The 19,596-nt window shown below is 42.0% G+C and overlaps 3 protein-coding genes across 3 annotated transcripts in view; 2 read left to right on the forward strand and 1 right to left on the reverse strand.

Annotated features, from left to right (window-relative positions):
* LOC136426534 (uncharacterized) overlaps window positions 1–6,081 on the reverse strand; it is a 30,673-nt gene extending 24,592 nt beyond the window's left edge. Inside the window, exon 1 of the mRNA XM_066415199.1 lies at window positions 5,782–6,081. Within this exon, the coding sequence (XP_066271296.1) occupies window positions 5,782–5,841 (60 nt within the window). The 5' untranslated portion in view covers window positions 5,842–6,081. The remainder of the gene's footprint in view (window positions 1–5,781) is intronic.
* A 2,758-nt stretch (window positions 6,082–8,839) lies between these two features.
* Window positions 8,840–9,478, forward strand: LOC136426535 (millepora cytotoxin-1-like). Its single transcript, XM_066415200.1, has 2 exons — window positions 8,840–9,090; window positions 9,301–9,478. The coding sequence occupies exons 1-2, from the start codon at window positions 8,840–8,842 to the stop codon at window positions 9,476–9,478; spliced, it is 429 nt and encodes a 142-aa protein (XP_066271297.1).
* Window positions 9,479–13,283: 3,805 nt separating this feature from the next.
* Window positions 13,284–16,161, forward strand: LOC136426536 (dermatopontin-like). Its single transcript, XM_066415201.1, has 4 exons — window positions 13,284–13,534; window positions 14,035–14,206; window positions 14,695–14,822; window positions 15,432–16,161. Exons 1-4 carry the CDS (start codon window positions 13,284–13,286, stop codon window positions 15,490–15,492), a joined length of 612 nt encoding a protein of 203 aa, XP_066271298.1. The 3' UTR covers window positions 15,493–16,161.
* Window positions 16,162–19,596: the final 3,435 nt, after the last annotated feature.

The following is a 19,596-nucleotide window of genomic DNA, read 5'->3' on the forward strand; positions in this document are numbered from 1 at the left end:
GCACTTATTATGAATCAGACGTTCTCACGATTCAAACGGAAAAAGATGAATTTTTACAGTCATACAATGAAAAATAGTACCAATGCAAAATTGAGACAGCTGGAAAATAACCCATCCTCTTGAGACCGACCATCAAGCGGTCCCGGTCCTTATTACCTTTCCAAAGAGCTTATGTCAATTACCTATGCTCATGGAAATGTCATATGACGCCTCACAACGAGATATCATTATCTTCCCTGTCTGCGCTTTGGTCATGCAAAATACATGGAGGATAATAGGGCACAGGTTTCTGTCATCCGCGACAGCATTACTGCAAATTGATATTTAATATTTCACGAACTATTATCCGGTATTACTCTGTGGGAAAGGAATTAAGAATCCTCCAGGGGATAGACGAATAATAAGGCTGCCGGCAGCAGGCGAAATGCTCATATATTGCTTTTATGATAATCAAGTTATGAGCCTTTGATAGATGGAGTAGTCTCGTTCTTTGTTTGGCGTGTTGGTACAAAAAAATATGGAGCGTACGTTTGCTTCTATTATTTTTGCTTCATATAAACGCTGTAGTATTACGTTTCGGAGCAAAAGAACAGAATGTTGTTTTGAAATTACTGATGGCTTGGACAGTGGTATGGTCATCATTATTTTTTACAGATTTTTTCATATATTGTTCACCTGGATGTCTTTCCTTCATGAAAGCACAGCAGATGATAATGTTATATTGCCAATATTTTAACTCAAAAGCAACTCTATCATTATAGGTACTAATGTTAATTATATAAATTATTACTCTTCATCCAACAATGATTCCCAAGACAGAGTTTGTGCACGATGGTTCACATATTGTCGGAATTTGCCGGTATAAAACTACAGTCAAGCCATATCACCCAACCGCACTGAATTGCGCACGGTTGCTCAAGCACACAACAGAAGACCACGCAATCACAGAGTCGACACTCCGCCAAACTAAAACAAGAAGTCGTTTCACAAATTTCAGGGTCCGTGGTTCCCATGGCAACGAAGAGTCAACCGTAGACTTCTCACGCCCCCTTCGCGAAGGGTCAATGTCATACCTGGCAGACCCAAGGAACACAAGGTCACGTTCCAAAGGTCACGGTGACATTTGTAGGGGTGAGATTTGAATTCCAGAGCGGTACCGTTGCCATGGAGACGGCTGCTTCGCTCCTATGTGCTACATTTCATGTCCCTTCCAGATGTGGAGGTTGAAGGAAAAGGACACGTAGTCTCTATCATCAGCCGACTTCGGCTCCTCAAAATTCAACGGTTTACACACCGAAAAAAAAGGTGTCGCTGACTGCCGACATCGCGAAAGTTGCTGTGTAAATCGTGCAGTCAATGGGACGGAATTGTATTGATTTAACACAGGCAAAAGTTACATGTAGGATATCTCAAAATTGTTTACACGCCGAAAAAAAGGTGTCGCCGACTGCCGACATCGCAAAATGTGCAGTGTAAATCGTACAGTCAATGGGACGGAATTGTATTGATTTTACACACACGGAAGTTGCATGTAGGAAGTCTAAACTACTGTGGGCAAGAACAGCCTACATAGATGAGTGGTATTGTACTGGTGACGTTGCTTAAAGAGGTTTCGTGTCGCCTGGACTGAAACGTGGGGAGTTTTGTCGTGTTCAATGCCAACGATTTTGCAACAGAGCTCTTGAATTTTTTCCAGTTTATATTCGTCTTTGGAAGTCGTCCCCACAGGAGATCCGCATTCCACAACAATAGACCCAACCGTATGTCTACAAAAGAACTGACTTTTCTTTACCCTTTCTCTCAACAGGATTCAACAGGCAAGTTGCCAATATAAGTAGATGAGGCCCTCGTAAGGGACGCTTTCAGTCGATACTTTTCAAATAGACACAATTTTTTTTGTCATACCGTATCATTTGTTTCTGGCATATTTATTAGTTAATCATATTTTGTTATAAGTTATTGCATCATGTTTTGTTACAAGTTTGTATTCTTATCTTTTCATTTTTATGTCTTGTGTATATATGATAAGTGGTGGCGCTAAAGATCGTCTGTAATCTCTTCTCACATGAATGATAGAAAAAATTATTTAAAAATGCATACAACATATATACATGCATACATACATGGTCATACTCAGCGAGTTGAAGCGTATATATAACAAAGTATAAAGATGCATGTCATATCAATGGAATGCTTCACGACACAGGATAGGACAGTAATTGAATGAACTGGATTTTCTTTTATTTCTGTATTCTGGCTATGTATGTAATTATGTATTGATTTATCTTATGCATGATTGTTGTTTTGTAGTTACCTTGTCTTTTATTGAATTGTATTAATTTATGACAAGGACCACAGGAAGAATAACTGTTGGAAATTGCTTATTGAACGAACTGGATTTCCTTTTATTTCTGTAATTCTGGATATGTATGTAATTATGCATGTAATTCATATTTTGTTGTTTTTTAGTTACCTTGTCTTTTATTGTATTAGCCAATATATCAGAAGGACCACAATAAGAATAACTATTGGAAACAGCTATTTGTGGATAAAAATAAAGTAAAAGTAAAAAATTGGGTATGGCGTATGCACGAACGAAAGAAATGTTTTGCTCATACCATCCTCAGTCAAGGATTGCAAAATGGCCCTGACCACGAAAATGCCAACATGTGTCGTTAGCTGTTTCAGTGTTGTTGTATGCCCTACCACGCACCGCAAGTGTAGGTCCCCAAAGTTCATTGATCTATGAAATATCTGAAACCGAAGTGATCCCGAAACAACTTTATTTCTCTCCAAAAGGGAGATCCTGTTTTGACTAGGCTTCTTAAATTCTGCAGACCAAGCTTTTAGAAGGTGCCACACAGCCATATAGAGTCTATGTGATGTTTGATTTGATAATTTGATAGTGTATTTTGAAACCGATTTTGAAATGTTATATTTCAACCAGCTTATGAATGTTAGAAATGCATACTTGCAAAATGATATATGCTCAACTTACAGTAGCAAGTGAAGCAGGCATCTCATGTGGTTACACCCCTTAACACTACAGGCTGCGACCACGTTGCGACCATAGATTTGACAGGCCGCTCTACGAATTTCATAGCTAAAGAATGAATTGTTTTACATTTGTGTGTTTTGTTGTCCTTTAAACAACACTTTTAAATCTTTCATAATATTCCAATTATGAAACCAAGGGTCAGGCAAATCCAATTTTAATCGCTGTACGGTCGCTGAGCGAATTTACTGCCATATCTTTTTTTTACCTCCCATCTGCTAAGATAAGTCGGAAAACAGGCCGCATTTACTATCACAGATGGTCTATCCATAGCTATCAATTTATTTCCCAACGAAGCTAGCCTGGAGTCCAGCCTTCTTAGCTTTGGTCCGCTCCCAACGGTTGCTATTCCGCCAACAACATATTCTTCAAGCAGAGGTTTCGATCTGGGGGCTAGTAGTGGCTGCAATTTCTAACGCTACCCTCCCTAAATAATGCGGCCACTACTTGCCCCCGATTGAAACCTCTGCTTGGAGAATACCACAAGAGCGACCGTTTGGAGCGGTCCAAAGCTAAAGCCCCGCTCTCACTGGACCCGCGGCACGCTGGCGGCGTCGCTGCAACCGATCGAATTGACAAAGCACTCAACGAATTTCATCGACAAAAAACGAATCTTTTTAAGCTTTGCGTGTTTTGTTGTCTTTTTGGTCATACTTGTACGCTTTGAATGACATTCCCATCATAAAGTCAAGGGTAACACAAATCCAGTTTAGGATGCAGCGACGCCGCCAGCGTGCCGCGGGTCAAGTGAGAGGGGGCTTAACAAGGCTGGACTCCAGGCTACAACGAAGCCGCCCGAAATCTGCCGGCATATTTAATCATCTCGGCACAAATGTAATATCCAGAGTCTCATGAAGCGGGCTCGGAAATATGGACAGTTTAAGTGGATTAGTCCGCGCCGTTGTGAAGTCTATCAAATAACGCTGCACGGCACAGAGGTCTCGTCTGAACAGACAGGCACTTATCGATGTCATGATAATCAGGAGGGGGATGCTAAAGTTGGGTGATACAGAGATATGACATTTGTGCATCAAACGACTAAGGAAACCTCCTGTGATTTTTGTCAGCGATCGTCAACTATGTTCGACAAGCGTGTTCAGAAATATGATTTTTCAACAGCATTTACACGAAAATGCCACATCTTAGTAATGTTGAGGCCCAGATTGACAAACTGTCAACAAATCATTTCTGAACGGGTAACGAGGGGGAAGATGTAGGGCATTGATCATCATACTAGAGTGCCATGACGTAATCGAACCGTTTGTAAATATTTTCATCGGCAAGAGAAGCATCTTTTGACTTGATGTCAACAATTGTCGGTAGTAGAAGGGTGTATTTTTGGTCAAAGATATCCAGAAACGTCGAAATATCGCGTGAGATAGCTTTAGAATGTTAAAGCATACCGATGTCAAATTTGAAGCACGACTAATGACACATTTGCACCCAAAGACCCCTGACATTTCTTTTGATTCTCTCAAAATGGCCAATCTAAACCCTGACAAGGTCTTTTTAGAACCAGAAAGGCAACACCCCACCGACACAACAAGAATACAAAATGACGACACTGTCTGATCACATGACTATCATTACACTGCAGAACGCCAAAATGCGAAACAAGACACCAGAATGCGAAACTCACACACCATATAACAAAATACCAAATAATACTTCTATTTCTTTTATCATAAGTACTTTTATCGCACATCTTAATCATGTTAAGTTAGACGTACTATTTCTGATACTGTAGTATCCTTCTTCCTACGCACCTGAATATAAACAAGACATGGCGTTTGTGTTATGGGTGTGGTTGTAGAGCTAACCTCTCACGAACAGAGGTCACCCCCCAGTACCCCACCCATTGCCCTTTAATCGTTTTATTTTTCAGTTACTGAAGTCATAATTTATTGAAATAGACCTGTGTGTGGTTTAAAAAGACGACTGATTCTATGATGCCGTTATAAGCACTTTAGTAGAAATATCGCTATTTTTGACCACAGCGTACGTATGTCGAAATTACTAATGCTAGCTTCTAAAAAACAATGTCTTCGGGGCTCTCATTATGTGTCGTGGTAACGTAGAGATATCATTCAGTCACTTAATTATCATATTTCTAGTCACAGAACCTGAAACATAGTCATGATTTCTTCTCAAATTGACGGGCTACATTTTTAATCTATCAATTGAAGCTGCGTTAATTGCAAACGAAGGATTTTTACATGTAGACTCAGCCCATTTTTGTCATAAATATCAGTTTCAAATTCCGCTTGTTAAATTGAATTCTTAACCAATCTTTTCCGCCTAAATATTGTCATTAGATTTAACACAACCTCTACTATAGTTCTGAACAGAAAATATCTAGAATATGTTTCTCATAGAATCTAGAATAAAAGGCTAGTGGGTTCTGGTGTTACCTAGTTTTTTCAGGCGGTTTTATCGATATAAGCCTAGCGCCATCTTGTCTTTTCCGTGCTAGAACCTCGCACCTGCCTACGTCGCTACTCTTTTCCATTACGGACCGAAAACTCTTTTTTCTTATCAAATTTGACTTATCAAATGAAAACGAAAACATGTATCAACATTGCAGGATAGATGTCATTTGTACACTTTGTAGACTAGTAACTAGACAAGGAAGCAAAAGCTGATTTCGACGTAATGTCAGTAGAATGCAGCAGAAGTAATGCAAATATGGTGACCACATCGGCCGCCATGATCGTGAAATATCTTACCTTTGCGCTGTACGTGTGCCTCCGCGTAGCAGCCGCACTTGCCAACGCTACCGCTTTCATTCAAGTCTACAGGAACGCCTGGTGCTGGAAATCCACAGTACGGCCCGCCCGAAAAGTTGTTTCCTCTAGAAATGCCTTCTGTGATTCTACTCTGATCCGTTGGCAGTACGTAGCGGAAGCCCAGCAGAAGAACGATGATTCGGTAACGGTTACTCTCACCAGATGTATCCGTTCACACCGTGGCGAAGCACGAAGTCCTTTACCAAGTTACAGACCGAGTGCACTACGTTTACCCGACTTGAAGGCTGTCTTCAGTAGCAGAAAACAGTCCCTCCTCGTAAAAATGTATCCCCAAGCTTGGTCTTGTCGCAGAACAACAACGGTGTCCGTCTCGCCACAGCAGGTCTCAACCGATGAAGTGAGCCAAATACACAGAACGCGTAGGACGATTCAAAGGACGGCGTTTAACCCCCTCGGTTTAACACAGCCTCCACCAGGCCTTCCTACGTGGATACGGACCGTAAATTTTGACAAAAAAGGGACTAATTGGTCAGGAGAGTCAGTCCAAGGTAAAGTTAAAATTCACCCTTCCGGAGGCCTGCAAATGAAACCCTATGGTGGCCAAACTCCCCTGGCAAATATTACTGTAAATGCATTTAAGTTCGCGTGGTTTTTATTTCGCGCTAGGGCGAAAATGGAGTGTTTGCGGTGGTTTTACGTTCGCGGCAGCGCTATAGTCACATACTGCTACAATATTGGACAAAAATGTTCGCGGTGGTTTTATGTTCGCTGTGAAACGGACATAAAACCACCGCGAACATTTCTGCAATTACAGTATACCAAAAGCCGGTGTAGTTAGTCTGGTAGAGACTACGTTTTACCTAATATCGTGGGCCCTCGATCCCTTTTCGGATCGGCATGCCCAAAGGGGGCGGTTAGTGTGGTACCGTTGGGACGTTAGGGCCGCCTGTTTAGGTCCGGGACGATGTTGGATAGGAACAACTGGCTCTTATCAATGATATCTCAAATGGGGTCTTTGATAGCAAAGCCTTCTCAAAATGCCCTGGGTATCCTGATACATAATATACATGTGTGTGTGTGTCAACCCTTGGTGGATCATTTCTTTTGGCGAAATGAAAATTACTTCACGAGGAGAGTAAGTATATATACGGATAGATTTTTCCAAGGAGATTTGATAGAGACACTTCTCAGTCTAACCCAAAATTGCAAGTCGACCGGCTTTCCTTTTTCAGCCGCCACAGGAACGCGTAGGGGACTTACTGCTTACGCGTAGGGGGATACGTTAGAATTGAAAATACCATATCTGGATAGAGTACAGGTTTTCCCATGATGCACTTGGTGTACACATGCACATGGTTCAGGCGCCCCTTGCGACCTCCACAGAATTACAAGTGCAGGGGTATGAGAAATGCTGTGGATGGTTTGGGGACCTTTGTATTTTTTCAGATCCCTGTCAGCTGAATAAATTGGAGACGTCCAATATTACCAATGCGTTGTCACTGCCTTTGTTTATTACATATAATAAAGATAAAAGTACTGCTAGTGGACATCAAAGAAACTTGATCAAACTTCCCGTTGGTTCTTATCGCTTCCTAATTTTAACCTAGCTTCATAACAGGATGTACAAGTAATCTTTGTAGCAATCTTTTGTAAGTCATTGCTATATTTGCCTCCTTTGATGTTTCCCGACAGCAAATTGTTGGCTAAAAACTTGGGATCAATGGACGACAAAACGACGTTAACGTCCTGCTGATCGCTTGCTCGACATATTCCGTCAATTATGTTAAATGAAACCCAAGTAATATTAGGGTTCAAAAAATCGGATTTTGAAAGTCAATGTATTTACTCATTTCTATACATGATTAGTTCAAACAACACTATAACGATGTACAGCAATGTCCATGATGCAAACAAACGACGTTGTTGTGATGAGAGAACTCACTGAGAATCGTGGCCGGAGTTTTTATACGCTCCCGAAGCACATCCGCCCACGAAACTAAGGGGATCATTGTACGGTACGTTTTTTTGTGCGGTTTGAAAATGCTGAAAGTATGAAGTTATTACACAAATGTGCTGAATAGTGTTAGTAAATGTCACTACCATAAAGCTATTAAAGATTTCAGCATTTTTTTTTTAAATTTTGGGCCCTAATATTGCTTTGGTTACCTTTAAGACTTTGGACAAATGCATTTGTCCTTGGAAATATATGTTTCTCGTCAGATACATGTATCTTATGTAGTTTTTTTTTCTACTTCTTAAAATACGACGTTCATGTCGCATTGAGCAAGACACAGTAACACTATATCATGACAATGCAATGCTGTCACACGAGATCTCACATCTGTCAATCATACGTCAAACTGAATCCGCACAAATTTGAATGGTGTCGTTTGTATCAAAGTCCAAGCATGGAACCCCTTCGTTGACCCCGCGAGCAGGTGTTCTATGGACCTGAAGTTCACAAGGAAATTTGAACAGTACATATCTGGTACAAACAGACAGAACTAGCATGAAAACATTACCTGTTTGTCTTGGTGAGGAGAAATATATAAATATAGACGGGAGTCAAGATCGAAACAGACGAGGCTCCATACGCATCTATTCGCAGGTAATTATTTCTTATTGTCTTTGATTATAGTACAGTAACGTCTTTTAAAATCACACTTACGCGCACGCAATATTTGTCACGATTATTGAAAATCTACGTGGAGAATGCTCAATACACAGAAGGTCCCTAGAAATTACTTGACATGTAAAAAACTTGAAATGTATCACAACTTTTGTCTACTTCGTAAAATACAACTTGACAGTTTCAGAGCTGTGCGAGTGACCTAGTGGAAGCGTATTTTCTATGACAATAGAAATCAAAGAAGCAGAAGAGAAAATCACCTGTTTGGGAAAATTGGTAGAAACTATCGATTCAAAATAGTTTCGTTCAGATCTCGAGGAATTTATTCAATATTGCACGTGCTGTTTTAGGAAACAAGTGTTAATTGAATTGATGTTAGAAAGTACTTTCTGTCTCTCATCAGGTATCATGGGAATAAACACCGCTGCAGCGGCCCTTGTGGTCTGTGCCATCCTACTCCTGTACTTCCCCGGGCCGGGGGACTGTGGCCTGCCCACCAGGCGGCAGCTTCGTCATACACAATGGTCCACCATGCCATGGGAGAACAGCTATGACGGAGGTTTAGCCTTCAACTGTGCCGGCCACAACCAGGCCATATCGGGTCTGTACAGCGAACACGACAATTACTACGAGGACAGGCGGTTCAAGATAGAATGCAGGTAAGCAATAGATAAAAAAACTTAGACTCCAAATCTCTTAAGATAAACTAGTTTATATCTATAGACAGGGGTGGAACGGAAAGCAAATTGATTCCTCAACCATCCGACCAAGTTTGGCTGACAAGTGACGCCATGCGGCGAATTTAACATCGGATATCCCTAAAAGATACTGATTTGCCCATGTTCTCTACCTCTTCCAACACAAATTAGGGACCTGCCAAGATCACCGGGACAGGCTTGGGACTCCGGTTATCAGAACCTTTTTGAACATCACGTCAACTTCCAGTGTCCATCTAACTACGTCATGACAGGAATGCAGAGCCACCACACCAGCGACTACGAAGATCGGCAGTGGAGCTTCACTTGCAAGCCGGTAATCATCGGCTAACAGCTCAAGCCCCCCCCCCCCCTTCACTGGAACCGCAGCACGCTGGCGGCGTCACTGCATCCTTCTGATTCGTGTTACCCTTCACTTTATAATGGGAATATCATTCCAAACGTACAAGTATGACCAAAAAGACAACAAAACACACAAAGCTGGAAACGATCCGTTTTTTTCTCGATGAAATTCGTTGTCTGCTTTGTCAATTCGATCGGCCGCAGCAACGCCGCCAGCGTGCCGCGGGTCCAGTGAGAGGGGGGCTTAACACATACAGGAACTGATACACGCAACAATGTCCCATACACACACTGGTGGGAAATACCGGGCTTCTTCATGTTTATGTAGATACTTAGTAATCTATCCAATCAAAATTTCAAAAATCGAAATACCTAACATCTACACAATATTTCTCTTATTTTTGGAAATAACGGTTTGTATGATGAGGTTTAGTTACCTATTACTTCATTTCTTTCTTTTGTTCCTGTATTAAAACCTTACCGGTCCACGGACAGTGCTGATTTTGGGGTGTAATGGTAAAAGGTGTCCTTTATTTTGGAATCGGTAAAGTACGAATTTCTCCGACATTAACAGCCCACCCTGTCGACAAAGTAAAAACATAGCAAGCCAACAATCGCTCATCCTACTGATTGAAGTTTTACATGTGACAGACGCAGACGCCAAGACTGGAACACGCTTGTTAACTCTATTTACCTGTGCAGATTGATTAACCTAGTATTTGCTATCTATTATAGCAATGTGTGTAAATGTGATGTACCGATTACAATTTGGACACCAAATGTGTGTTTGTTCCCAGGTGTCTGGGTATCGTTGGTATGATTGTTATTGGACACCTTACAACGACTTGGACGGCGTTAGCAACGTTCAGACTCGAGTGGGCTACTTCTTCACAGGAGTAAGGAGTCACCACTACAGCTGGTATCTGTAAGGAATACATTTTTTTTTATTTGCTTTGATCACTTCTTTAGCCTAAGCAAGGAACCATAATAGTTACGAGTGCTCACATTCAACAAAAATCGTCGGGATGACAGCTGGGGTGACAATCGGATATCTACCGATCTTCTTCAAAATACGAGTAGTATACAGTGAAGCCTGCATGATAGTGTTGTCTCGAAGCAGGTGCGTTACTGCCTGCTTATATGTTGAAAACTGCTATAGTGGACATCTTGACACAATACCAGCTAGAAGCTAGAGAAGGGGTTTGAATTGCTCCTGTAAATTAAGAGCGTCACTTACCGTATAACGTACTCCAACATCATGTGTTTATCCTACAGGGACCGGATCTCGAGCTACCGACTCTGTAAACTTCTCACTTCCTCGGCATTGACCGACCTCATACAAGGCTGACATTTGAGCGTCCTGATACTGCAAATCCTACTCGAGCGGCGACAACATGTGTCCTTTAAAGTTTCCAATCACAGTTCCAACGGCATGTTTCCGTTTCAAAACCCTCTGATGTCACCATTCGACCCACTTCGTTATCACACCATCCTACGTTTAAGAGATATAACGTTGGGTAACCTAAATTCGGGATTTTTCCGATAATCAATAAACCATCCTTTTTTTCTATTATTCTGTCAGTATCATGTACTATCTTTGCACTAATCATATATATGGTAGATTTTGTCTCTAGTCGTGCTGACACCATAATATTTCAACTTGAAACTACCGTGCGCCGCACGCACAATTGTGGTGCTGTCGGACAGGGGGGCACATTAATTCGGGAGAGAAGATTCGTCTTGAATATCTTACCGCTAATCACATTTTATACAGCAGCTATTCGTTCTATCCTTGGCTTGAGGAGAGTGCTATGGATATAGACGTGTCCAAGTAAAAAAAATACACGAAGAAACGGCCGTACCGCACACATCAGGCCAGTTCGGGAACAACCCGTGTGTTGAGTCGGTAGAACTTCACTCAAAGTCGGCCCATCGTCATCATCGGGCAACGTGTAACGTTACATTATTCATGGGAAGTTAGCTGGATGCCGTAGCAATGGTAATACTACTATGTCCATGTGTTCCTTGTTGTGTTAGGAGCAAACTTTGAGGAAAATATCTTCCTCAGTCCACTATCACACGCAGCATTTAGACAAAAAAGTGTTCCTCACAAACCTTTGTCGTCTGCTTGACAACAGGATTCTGGTTAACAATATGGCGGCGGGAAAATACACGTGCCGTAGGTTGTAGCAACAGAGAGGAGTTTTGATGATTGATCACACTTAGAATATAGTTGCAGGTTAGCAAAAGAGATTGTAATAAGTTGTCTTATAAATAATTGTGTTTAGCAGGCAGGAGATGTGACATTTGTCTTATAAACCAGCGAACAACCGTGCTGGGTGATTCTCCCACGAAGCCCCCAGACTCTGTCAATAAGGGACGGAGAGTTTTTGACGTCGCCAACTTCTAATGCATGGTTATCGAAGCTTTTCAGCCAGTGTTCTGAATACGTTAGTCTATCTGCTTTGCATTGCTGGCGTTATAACTGATTTTGCATGTAGCACATATCCCTAAATACCCCGTTTTCGAAAAATCCCGACTTTAAGTACCCCACGAATTTAGGTTACCCAACGTTACACGTATTGTGATCTCTATCGGTATAAGCAGTGCAAGAAACGTTTCTACGTTTTATAGTACTCCACACTATACTAAAAGTGTATATAAACTCCAATTAGCATACACTGGTATGAACAAAGGTCATGATGCGTGCAGATTATTAAAGCTGTAAACTTCCCAATTATGCGTGTCTGGTAATTTTTAATATTTATCATAGAGTACTTTTCTTATACTTCCCTCCCTACAGAAAGGGAAATATCTCGTTTGCTATGACGTTTGGGGCTTCTCTCGCTGTTCCTCCTATAGACCGATAAAGCCATACTGTTTATTTGAAAAGCTTAAAACGCGCTACACACCGAAGACATTGAAATAGTTTATAGTCCTGATGGATAGCATACTTTTCAAAATTCATACACAAAATTTACCAGTTTTGGTGGCACGGAGTGTAAGAGTGAGAGAGAGAGAGAAATAAACGAGAGAGAGAGAGATTATACAAATATATATAACAGTTAGGGCCCAACTGTTCTTGGACCTGAAGTTCACACGGATGTTTGAATGGTGCATGTCGTATGCAAATGTTTGTTTTGCTTTAGGGAGGAATATATTTAGACACATATAAATAGATAGATATATATAGATATATAGATAGATACATAAGATACAGGGTGAAAAACAACCTGTGTTACACAATACATATCCTCTCAAAGGTAAGTGCTTCTTCTCGTTTCTAGGTGATACAGGCGTTTACGTAATGGAGGCAGAGATACAAAAACGTCGACCACTAAAATGATGGACAAAATGTGGCAAAAACAAGTATAAAATGAGTCGTACACTATATCTGTTTGGACATTGGATATTGAAAGTTTTATTGGAAGTTCACACAGATATGACAGTGAACTGTGACTGTCTTCGTTGTAACAATAGACTACTAAATATATCTGGCTATATCTAGACAACCTGGGTTTGACTTCTATTTTGTAGGCAATGGAAGACGAAAAGTCCTACTTTTTTGCAAGGATGTATTTGTAGGTATTTGTAGAGATTACCAAAGAAACATGGGTCCCCCGAGAATTGATAATTTCCTCACTTGACAATTGAAAGGGATAACAAAATGTATGAAAACATATCTGAAGCCGTGATATCTTAGAAAAATGGTGTCTGTAATACATATTGAAGCCAAGGCAAGTCAAAGCCGTTATGTAATACTAATACGTCAAACAGCTCTCTCGCAAGGCACCATGGCAAGAGATACTGCTGTAGCAGTATTTGTGCTCTGTGCCTTCCTACTCCTGCACCTCCCCGAGCGGGCGGACTGTGGGGCTGGCCTGCCTGCCAGACAGAGTTGGCAGTCCCCGGTAGCCGGGTCGTGGGCGAACAGCTATCACCGGTGGTTCAGCTTCAGCTGTGGCGGCTGGAACCAGTTCATATCCGGTTTGCACAGCCATCACAACGACGGTTACGAGGACAGGCGCTTCAAGTTTGAATGCAGGTAAGAAAAAACTATATAGCTAGACAGGTATCATTCGTTTGTTTTTAAGAGGTGGTCTTCTCGTAGTTCTCAAGATTTAGCTTTCTTGTCTGTGCATGTATCAACACCATATTGCAGCAGTTAAGTTTGTTAGAGAACAAGTGCAATAACATTTACACAAAGTATGATATGGAAGGGTTATATGATCTTATATCAACAATATTTTATGGAAATAAGCAACACAGCTACAAAGGTCAAATGGCAGATGACATAAAAAGATCCAAATGAAACACCGCAAAAAAAATTCAGTTTTCCTTAGAGCAGCCTTCATCAAGGTCAAATGACAAATACTCAGAACACGTGACTTTACGCACACGTGACGTCATCATTTGGCAGCTATGCGGAAAGCGAAAATTCCGAATGACTTGTTTGTTGTATCAAAACACTCTTAAGATGTTAACTAAATTCGGACGGTTTTGTACCATATCTTCATGACCCTTCTTCTTATCACCTCAACGTAGAAACCTGACCATCACCCCTGAGCAGTACGGCTCGAATTACACATCCGGGTACCTGAACGAGTATGACGCGGAGGTGGACTTCGAATGCCCGTCACACAACGTCATGAGGGAGGTGCAGAGCGCCCACAGCGACTGGCACATGGACCGGAACTGGAACTTTATTTGCATGCAGGTAAACATTGCCTCACAACCAATTGCAGTTGTAAATATCGTGACGCCATTATTTCTATGTATTTGTTCAGGTCGGGATTGCGCCCTGGCGGAATTCCTTGGGGTTGCACTGGTAGAGAGAGAGAGATTGGCCGCCCGTGACCAGGTCCCAGAGTGCCTGACGGGGTCTAGCCCCACAAACGCCAAGTCTGAGTCTTGTCTTTTTGCACCCACCTACACACCTCTTGCTGACTTTGGTCTCCCTGCAGGCGTGTCTATTTCCACCCCTTGACCAGACTGGACCGCTTTTTCCGATACCCGGATTGGACCTCTTTTTCTATCAACCCAATAAATTTTCCTGCCCGTAGTTCTTGCGCGTAGACGACGAAATGATTTGCATAGACGACGAAATGATTGAGTGTGTAGACGACGTAAAAGTTTGCCCACACGACGCAATTCTGGTTATGGGCCACCATAGAATAGATTAATAAAGGCAGTGTTCGTTCCCAGGTGGTGGGGTTCTGCTGGTCCGGCTGTACGTGGTCGCAGTACAACGGTTGGGACGATGACGTCACCATTCCCACAGCAGACTGGACCTTCATCACAGGAGCAAGGAGCCACCACGATAACACCTACGAGTATGGGAGAATATCTAACTTCATATATTTATCTAACTAAGAACCATAACAATGTAAGCTTAGACATTAAATGGGAGGACGTGACGTATTAAAGCCCTATCTCACTGGACCCGCGACACGTTGGCGACCTCGCTGCGACCGAGTGATTTGACACCGCGCTCAACGAATTTCATCGATAAAAAACGAATCTTTTTACGGTTTTTGTTTTGTTGACTTTTTTGTTGATACTTATACTTTTTGTATGATATTCCCATTATAAATTAAAGTCAAGAGTAATACAAATACAGTTTAGGACGCAGCGAGGTCGCCAACGTGTCGCGGGTTTAGTGAGAGAGGGGCTTAAAGCTGAGTTTGGTTAAGTCTTAAGACTCACGAGAAACACGGATAGCCTTAAGTAAGGAAGGATGTCATACTTTAAACTTTATCTTCTAAGCGCGAAACTAAATCAATGTATCTAAACGAAGAAACGAAATGGAAGGAAATGACGTACAATGACTAGGACTTGACATTGTCAGGCTAGCTGAAAGCCGAGAAACACAAATAGCCTTGATACGTGCCAGTCAAGAATACTAGCGCACTCCAACGATATGTCACGTGTCTCTTCTACAGGGACAGGCAGTGGAGTTACCAACGGTGTGGACTAAGACCCTGCTACCCAGGACACAACTGACGCATCGGCGACTCTAACTTTAACCTGGCACCCAGTTTACCGTGGTTCTGCCGGGCCTTTTTACGGGATAGGAGGTGCTTTCCACCGCCGGGCTAATCTTAGGCACCCGGTAGTAGTTTTACGCGGTGATATCGTGGTGTCAAATTAAACTCTTACCGAGTAAAACAACAACCGGGTGCAAAAGATTACCCAGGTGGCAGAGAGCTCCGTCTGCCCCGAAGAAGGCTGGGCCAAAGAAAGCCCGGCTTTACTACGATAGACTGGATGCCAAGTTACTCTAACTGTATTAACACCCTCTTTCCGCTAGAGGGCGCGATCGCGCTGCGACCGCTGAGCAACCAAAGATTTGACGATTCGTTCAACGTCAGATGGGACAAAGAACAAAGAACGAATCTTTTCCATTTTTGTTTGCTTTGTTGTCTTTTACATCACACTTTTACATCGTTGATTATATTCCAATCATAGAAACCAATTCAATTTTGGTCGCTCACAGGTCGCACAGAGATCGCCGTCTGTTGGCAAGGAGGCCCAAGCTGCAAACCATTGAGTCTCCAAGTAACAATAAAAATATGTCACTAGGATTATACTTTGCTCCAGTGCCTTTGGTTGTAATCCGGGTAGTAATCCGAATCATAGCAGAATGGAACTCGCTGTCAACAAGTACTGTAGGAACATCTTCACTTAAGTAGCTTTAAAGAACGGTTGCAGTCAGATGTGAAAAGGATATGTGTGACGGGCCGTTCAGTGTAGTATAAACAGCTGCTGCCGCAACGCGTGCCTGCGAAGGTGGTGTGGTTATACCGGCTATACAGATACAGAAGCTGGTGTGTTACGCCGAAGGGCGGTTATACCGGCTATACAGATACAGAAGCTGGTGTGTTACGCCGAAGGGCAGTTATACCGGTAATACAGATACAGAAGCTGGTGTGTTACGACGAAGGGCGGTTATACCGGCTATACAGATACAGAAGCTGGTGTGTTACGCCGAAGGGCGGTTATACTGGCTATACAGATACAGAAGCTGGTGTGTTACGCCAAAGGGCATTTACACCGGCTATACAGATACTGGCAGAAGCTGGTGTGTTACGCCGAAGGGCAGTTATACCGGCTATACAGATACAGAAGCTGGTGTGTTACGCCGAAGGGCAGTTATACCGGCTATACAGATACAGAAGCTGGTGTGTTACGCCGAAGGGCGGTTATATCGACTATACAGATACAGATACAGAGTCCACTTGTCCATGGGTTTTATCATAAGAAATCTTTCACCTACTGATGATCACATTGAGAAGAGGATCACGTTCAATGGCTTGAAATTCATAGATTTATTAGTATCTAGCATCAAGTTCATTGATCTATGCCTCGAGAACTTTATTAAAGGGAAAGGACTGACAACCTCACCCTGTACAACCAATAAACATGCTAATGAAACAGAAAGGTCACAAGGCACTACCACTGAACGAACTTGTACATGTAACATGGAATGTTTATCCGTTAAAAGGTTTGCGAACCCTTATGTAAAATGTTTACTAGCCACGGTCATTGACTTTTTGTTGGGCATCAGGCGCTGTTGAATCACATACTTTGAATCATTTGAAAAGTCGAGTGCTGATGTAGAATAGTAGAGTGAAGAGAGACACCAAAAGTTGTCTTGACCGATGGAAGCGATATTTATTCAAAGTTAGGCCATGTTGATTTGAATATATGGATGACATCCTCTGGGATGTGAGCTTAGGAATAAAAAAAAGTTTTCAACAAAAAAAGGTACACGTGCCGTCATTATGAAATCTACGTAGTCAGGAAGGTTGAACAAATGACTAGACACGTTTGTGAAGGTTAGACATCCAGGTAACCAATATATAAAGAGAATTCAAACTCTACAAACAACTGGATAAGAATTCGGAGGTTTATTTCCGTGAAAAAATGATTAGACACACCGAGAAAGGTATACCAAATACTGGATTCTTCTTTTTTTGGTCTTTCACGTCCTCTTCTTTGAGTTTGGCATTCTAGACATTTTGTTTGGAGAGACTCTCCTGCCAGGAGGGTATTTGTAAAAAAAACGCGTCATCTCCAAAAAATGTACAAAATACCACAAAATACGCTCAAAACCAGAACAAGCTGCTAGTAGGACGACACCCGCACCATTTCTTCCATACATCATAGGCTATCTGGCACCAAAAAATCACGACCATATCATATCCAGGTCAAAAGATACAAAAACCGGAAGTTCTGCTGTTGTACCAATGTCACACAACAGAGGGGCTAAAGTTGACACTGATCTTCGTCGTACCAACACCTACCACCATAATATATATCATTACCACATATCCAGAGGTTCTTGAGTTATGCTAATCACAGAACACACACACACTCATGCACACACACACACATACACACACACACACACACACACACACACACACACAAACACAGACACACACACACACACACAAATACACACACACACGTAAACACACGCACACACAAACACACACACACACACACACACACACACAGAAACACCCAAAACAATATCTCCATTTTTCATTATTTCGTAAACAAAATTATGGGTTTATCATGAAATCTAGATGGTCCATTTATTATATTAGTAAGTAAGTTCCGCCGAAGTCTAGAAGGTCCATTAAAGTACACATATGGAGGTAATGTACGCTACATCACACAACAAATTGATCGTGACCGATTACTCAACATTAATCCTCCAGCTGAGACGGCACTAGGGGGTGTCCCTGTGGTGAAGTGGTCTGCGCTTCTGTCTCTCATCACATCTGGTTCAAATTACTTAGACCAGAAGGACTGGGGTTCAAGCCCCAGGTAGGACACCTCTGGACAAGAGGTGCATTGAGTCATACCAAAGACTATATAAAAATGGTACATACTTCTGAAACAGTATTGAAGTTAAACACACTTCACTGTCAGTGGACTAGCCCCCTGCTACAGTGATTGCACCACAGTGTGGCCCAGGGCTATGAAACGGAGATGGGCACCGCCTTATACATCAGAAATGGTGTGGGAGGATTTTAACTTAAACTGAGACGGCACTGTGTAAAAAGCAGGTATTTCCACCACTGATTATCGGTAAAGGTTGGCCTCACGCGGCGATAGCTTCTGTCAGGACTACTCGGAGCATTCCACTCCAGAAGTGGGTATCATAATTCAACAGAGACTAAATTGTTATGCCTGAATCCAGTTTGTTTTGTCAAATTTACAAAAAATACGCTGGCGGCAATCGAATTGACAAAGCACTCAACGAATTTCATCGACAGAAAAAAAATCTTTTAAAGGGGAGCTTTAGCAATGGATTCTTACATTTTATCTATATCATCTCTTCCGTGCACACTCTTGAGTCGTTCATCGTATCTAAGAACGTCTCACAACTATGTCACAACTATGTCTAAAAAGGCGGAAGAGATAGAAAAAAATGAATTCATAAATGTCTGCTTCAACTTTGTTTACTTATGAGAAGCTCAAATTCACCTGCAGGCCGTTCTATATGCTTACTTGCCAAAGTGCATGGCCAGTGACTTCCGCCATGCTTTTATATATACGATATCAAGTTCGCCTATTAAAAATTAAAATGACAGATACATGTTGGATTGGAATTCGCGACCTTTCTAGGATTCTGTACTTAACCTTCGTGTGTGTGGAGAAGTTGAAACGTTATGCAGGCCCCAGCTGCCGTGTTCTATTAACCATTTACTTAAAGGAAAGCTACACAAAAATTGAAAGGCCTACTATACGATAGTGCTGAAGACTATCCGCCTACATACGTACAAACATACACACACACGCACACACAAACACACACACACACACACATACGCTCCAATACACAGACACACACACACAAACACAAACACACACACACATACAAACACAAACACACACACACACACACACATACGTTCACACACACACACAAACACACACACATACGCTCACAAACACACACATACCTACATACATACACACACGCGCGCGCGCACGCGCGCACATACACCTGTCCTTGGTGCTGAACACTATCCATCTACAAGAATATACAAACGCGTGCACAAGCACAGACACACACACGCGCGCAGACAA

This window comes from Branchiostoma lanceolatum, chromosome 2 (genome assembly GCF_035083965.1).
Source record: "Branchiostoma lanceolatum isolate klBraLanc5 chromosome 2, klBraLanc5.hap2, whole genome shotgun sequence".
Taxonomy (NCBI): Eukaryota; Metazoa; Chordata; class Leptocardii; order Amphioxiformes; family Branchiostomatidae; genus Branchiostoma; species Branchiostoma lanceolatum.

Bases quoted from the DNA above. Each gene is read 5' to 3' on its own strand.
- LOC136426535 (XM_066415200.1), top strand. From the start codon at position 8,840: ATGGGAATAAACACCGCTGCAGCGGCCCTTGTGGTCTGTGCCATCCTA. The intron at 9,091-9,300 runs GTAAGCAATAGA...AACACAAATTAG, and splicing joins CGGTTCAAGATAGAATGCAG to GGACCTGCCAAGATCACCGG.
- LOC136426536 (XM_066415201.1), top strand. From the start codon at position 13,284: ATGGCAAGAGATACTGCTGTAGCAGTATTTGTGCTCTGTGCCTTCCTA. The intron at 13,535-14,034 runs GTAAGAAAAAAC...ACCTCAACGTAG, and splicing joins CGCTTCAAGTTTGAATGCAG to AAACCTGACCATCACCCCTG. The intron at 14,207-14,694 runs GTAAACATTGCC...GTTCGTTCCCAG, and splicing joins GGAACTTTATTTGCATGCAG to GTGGTGGGGTTCTGCTGGTC.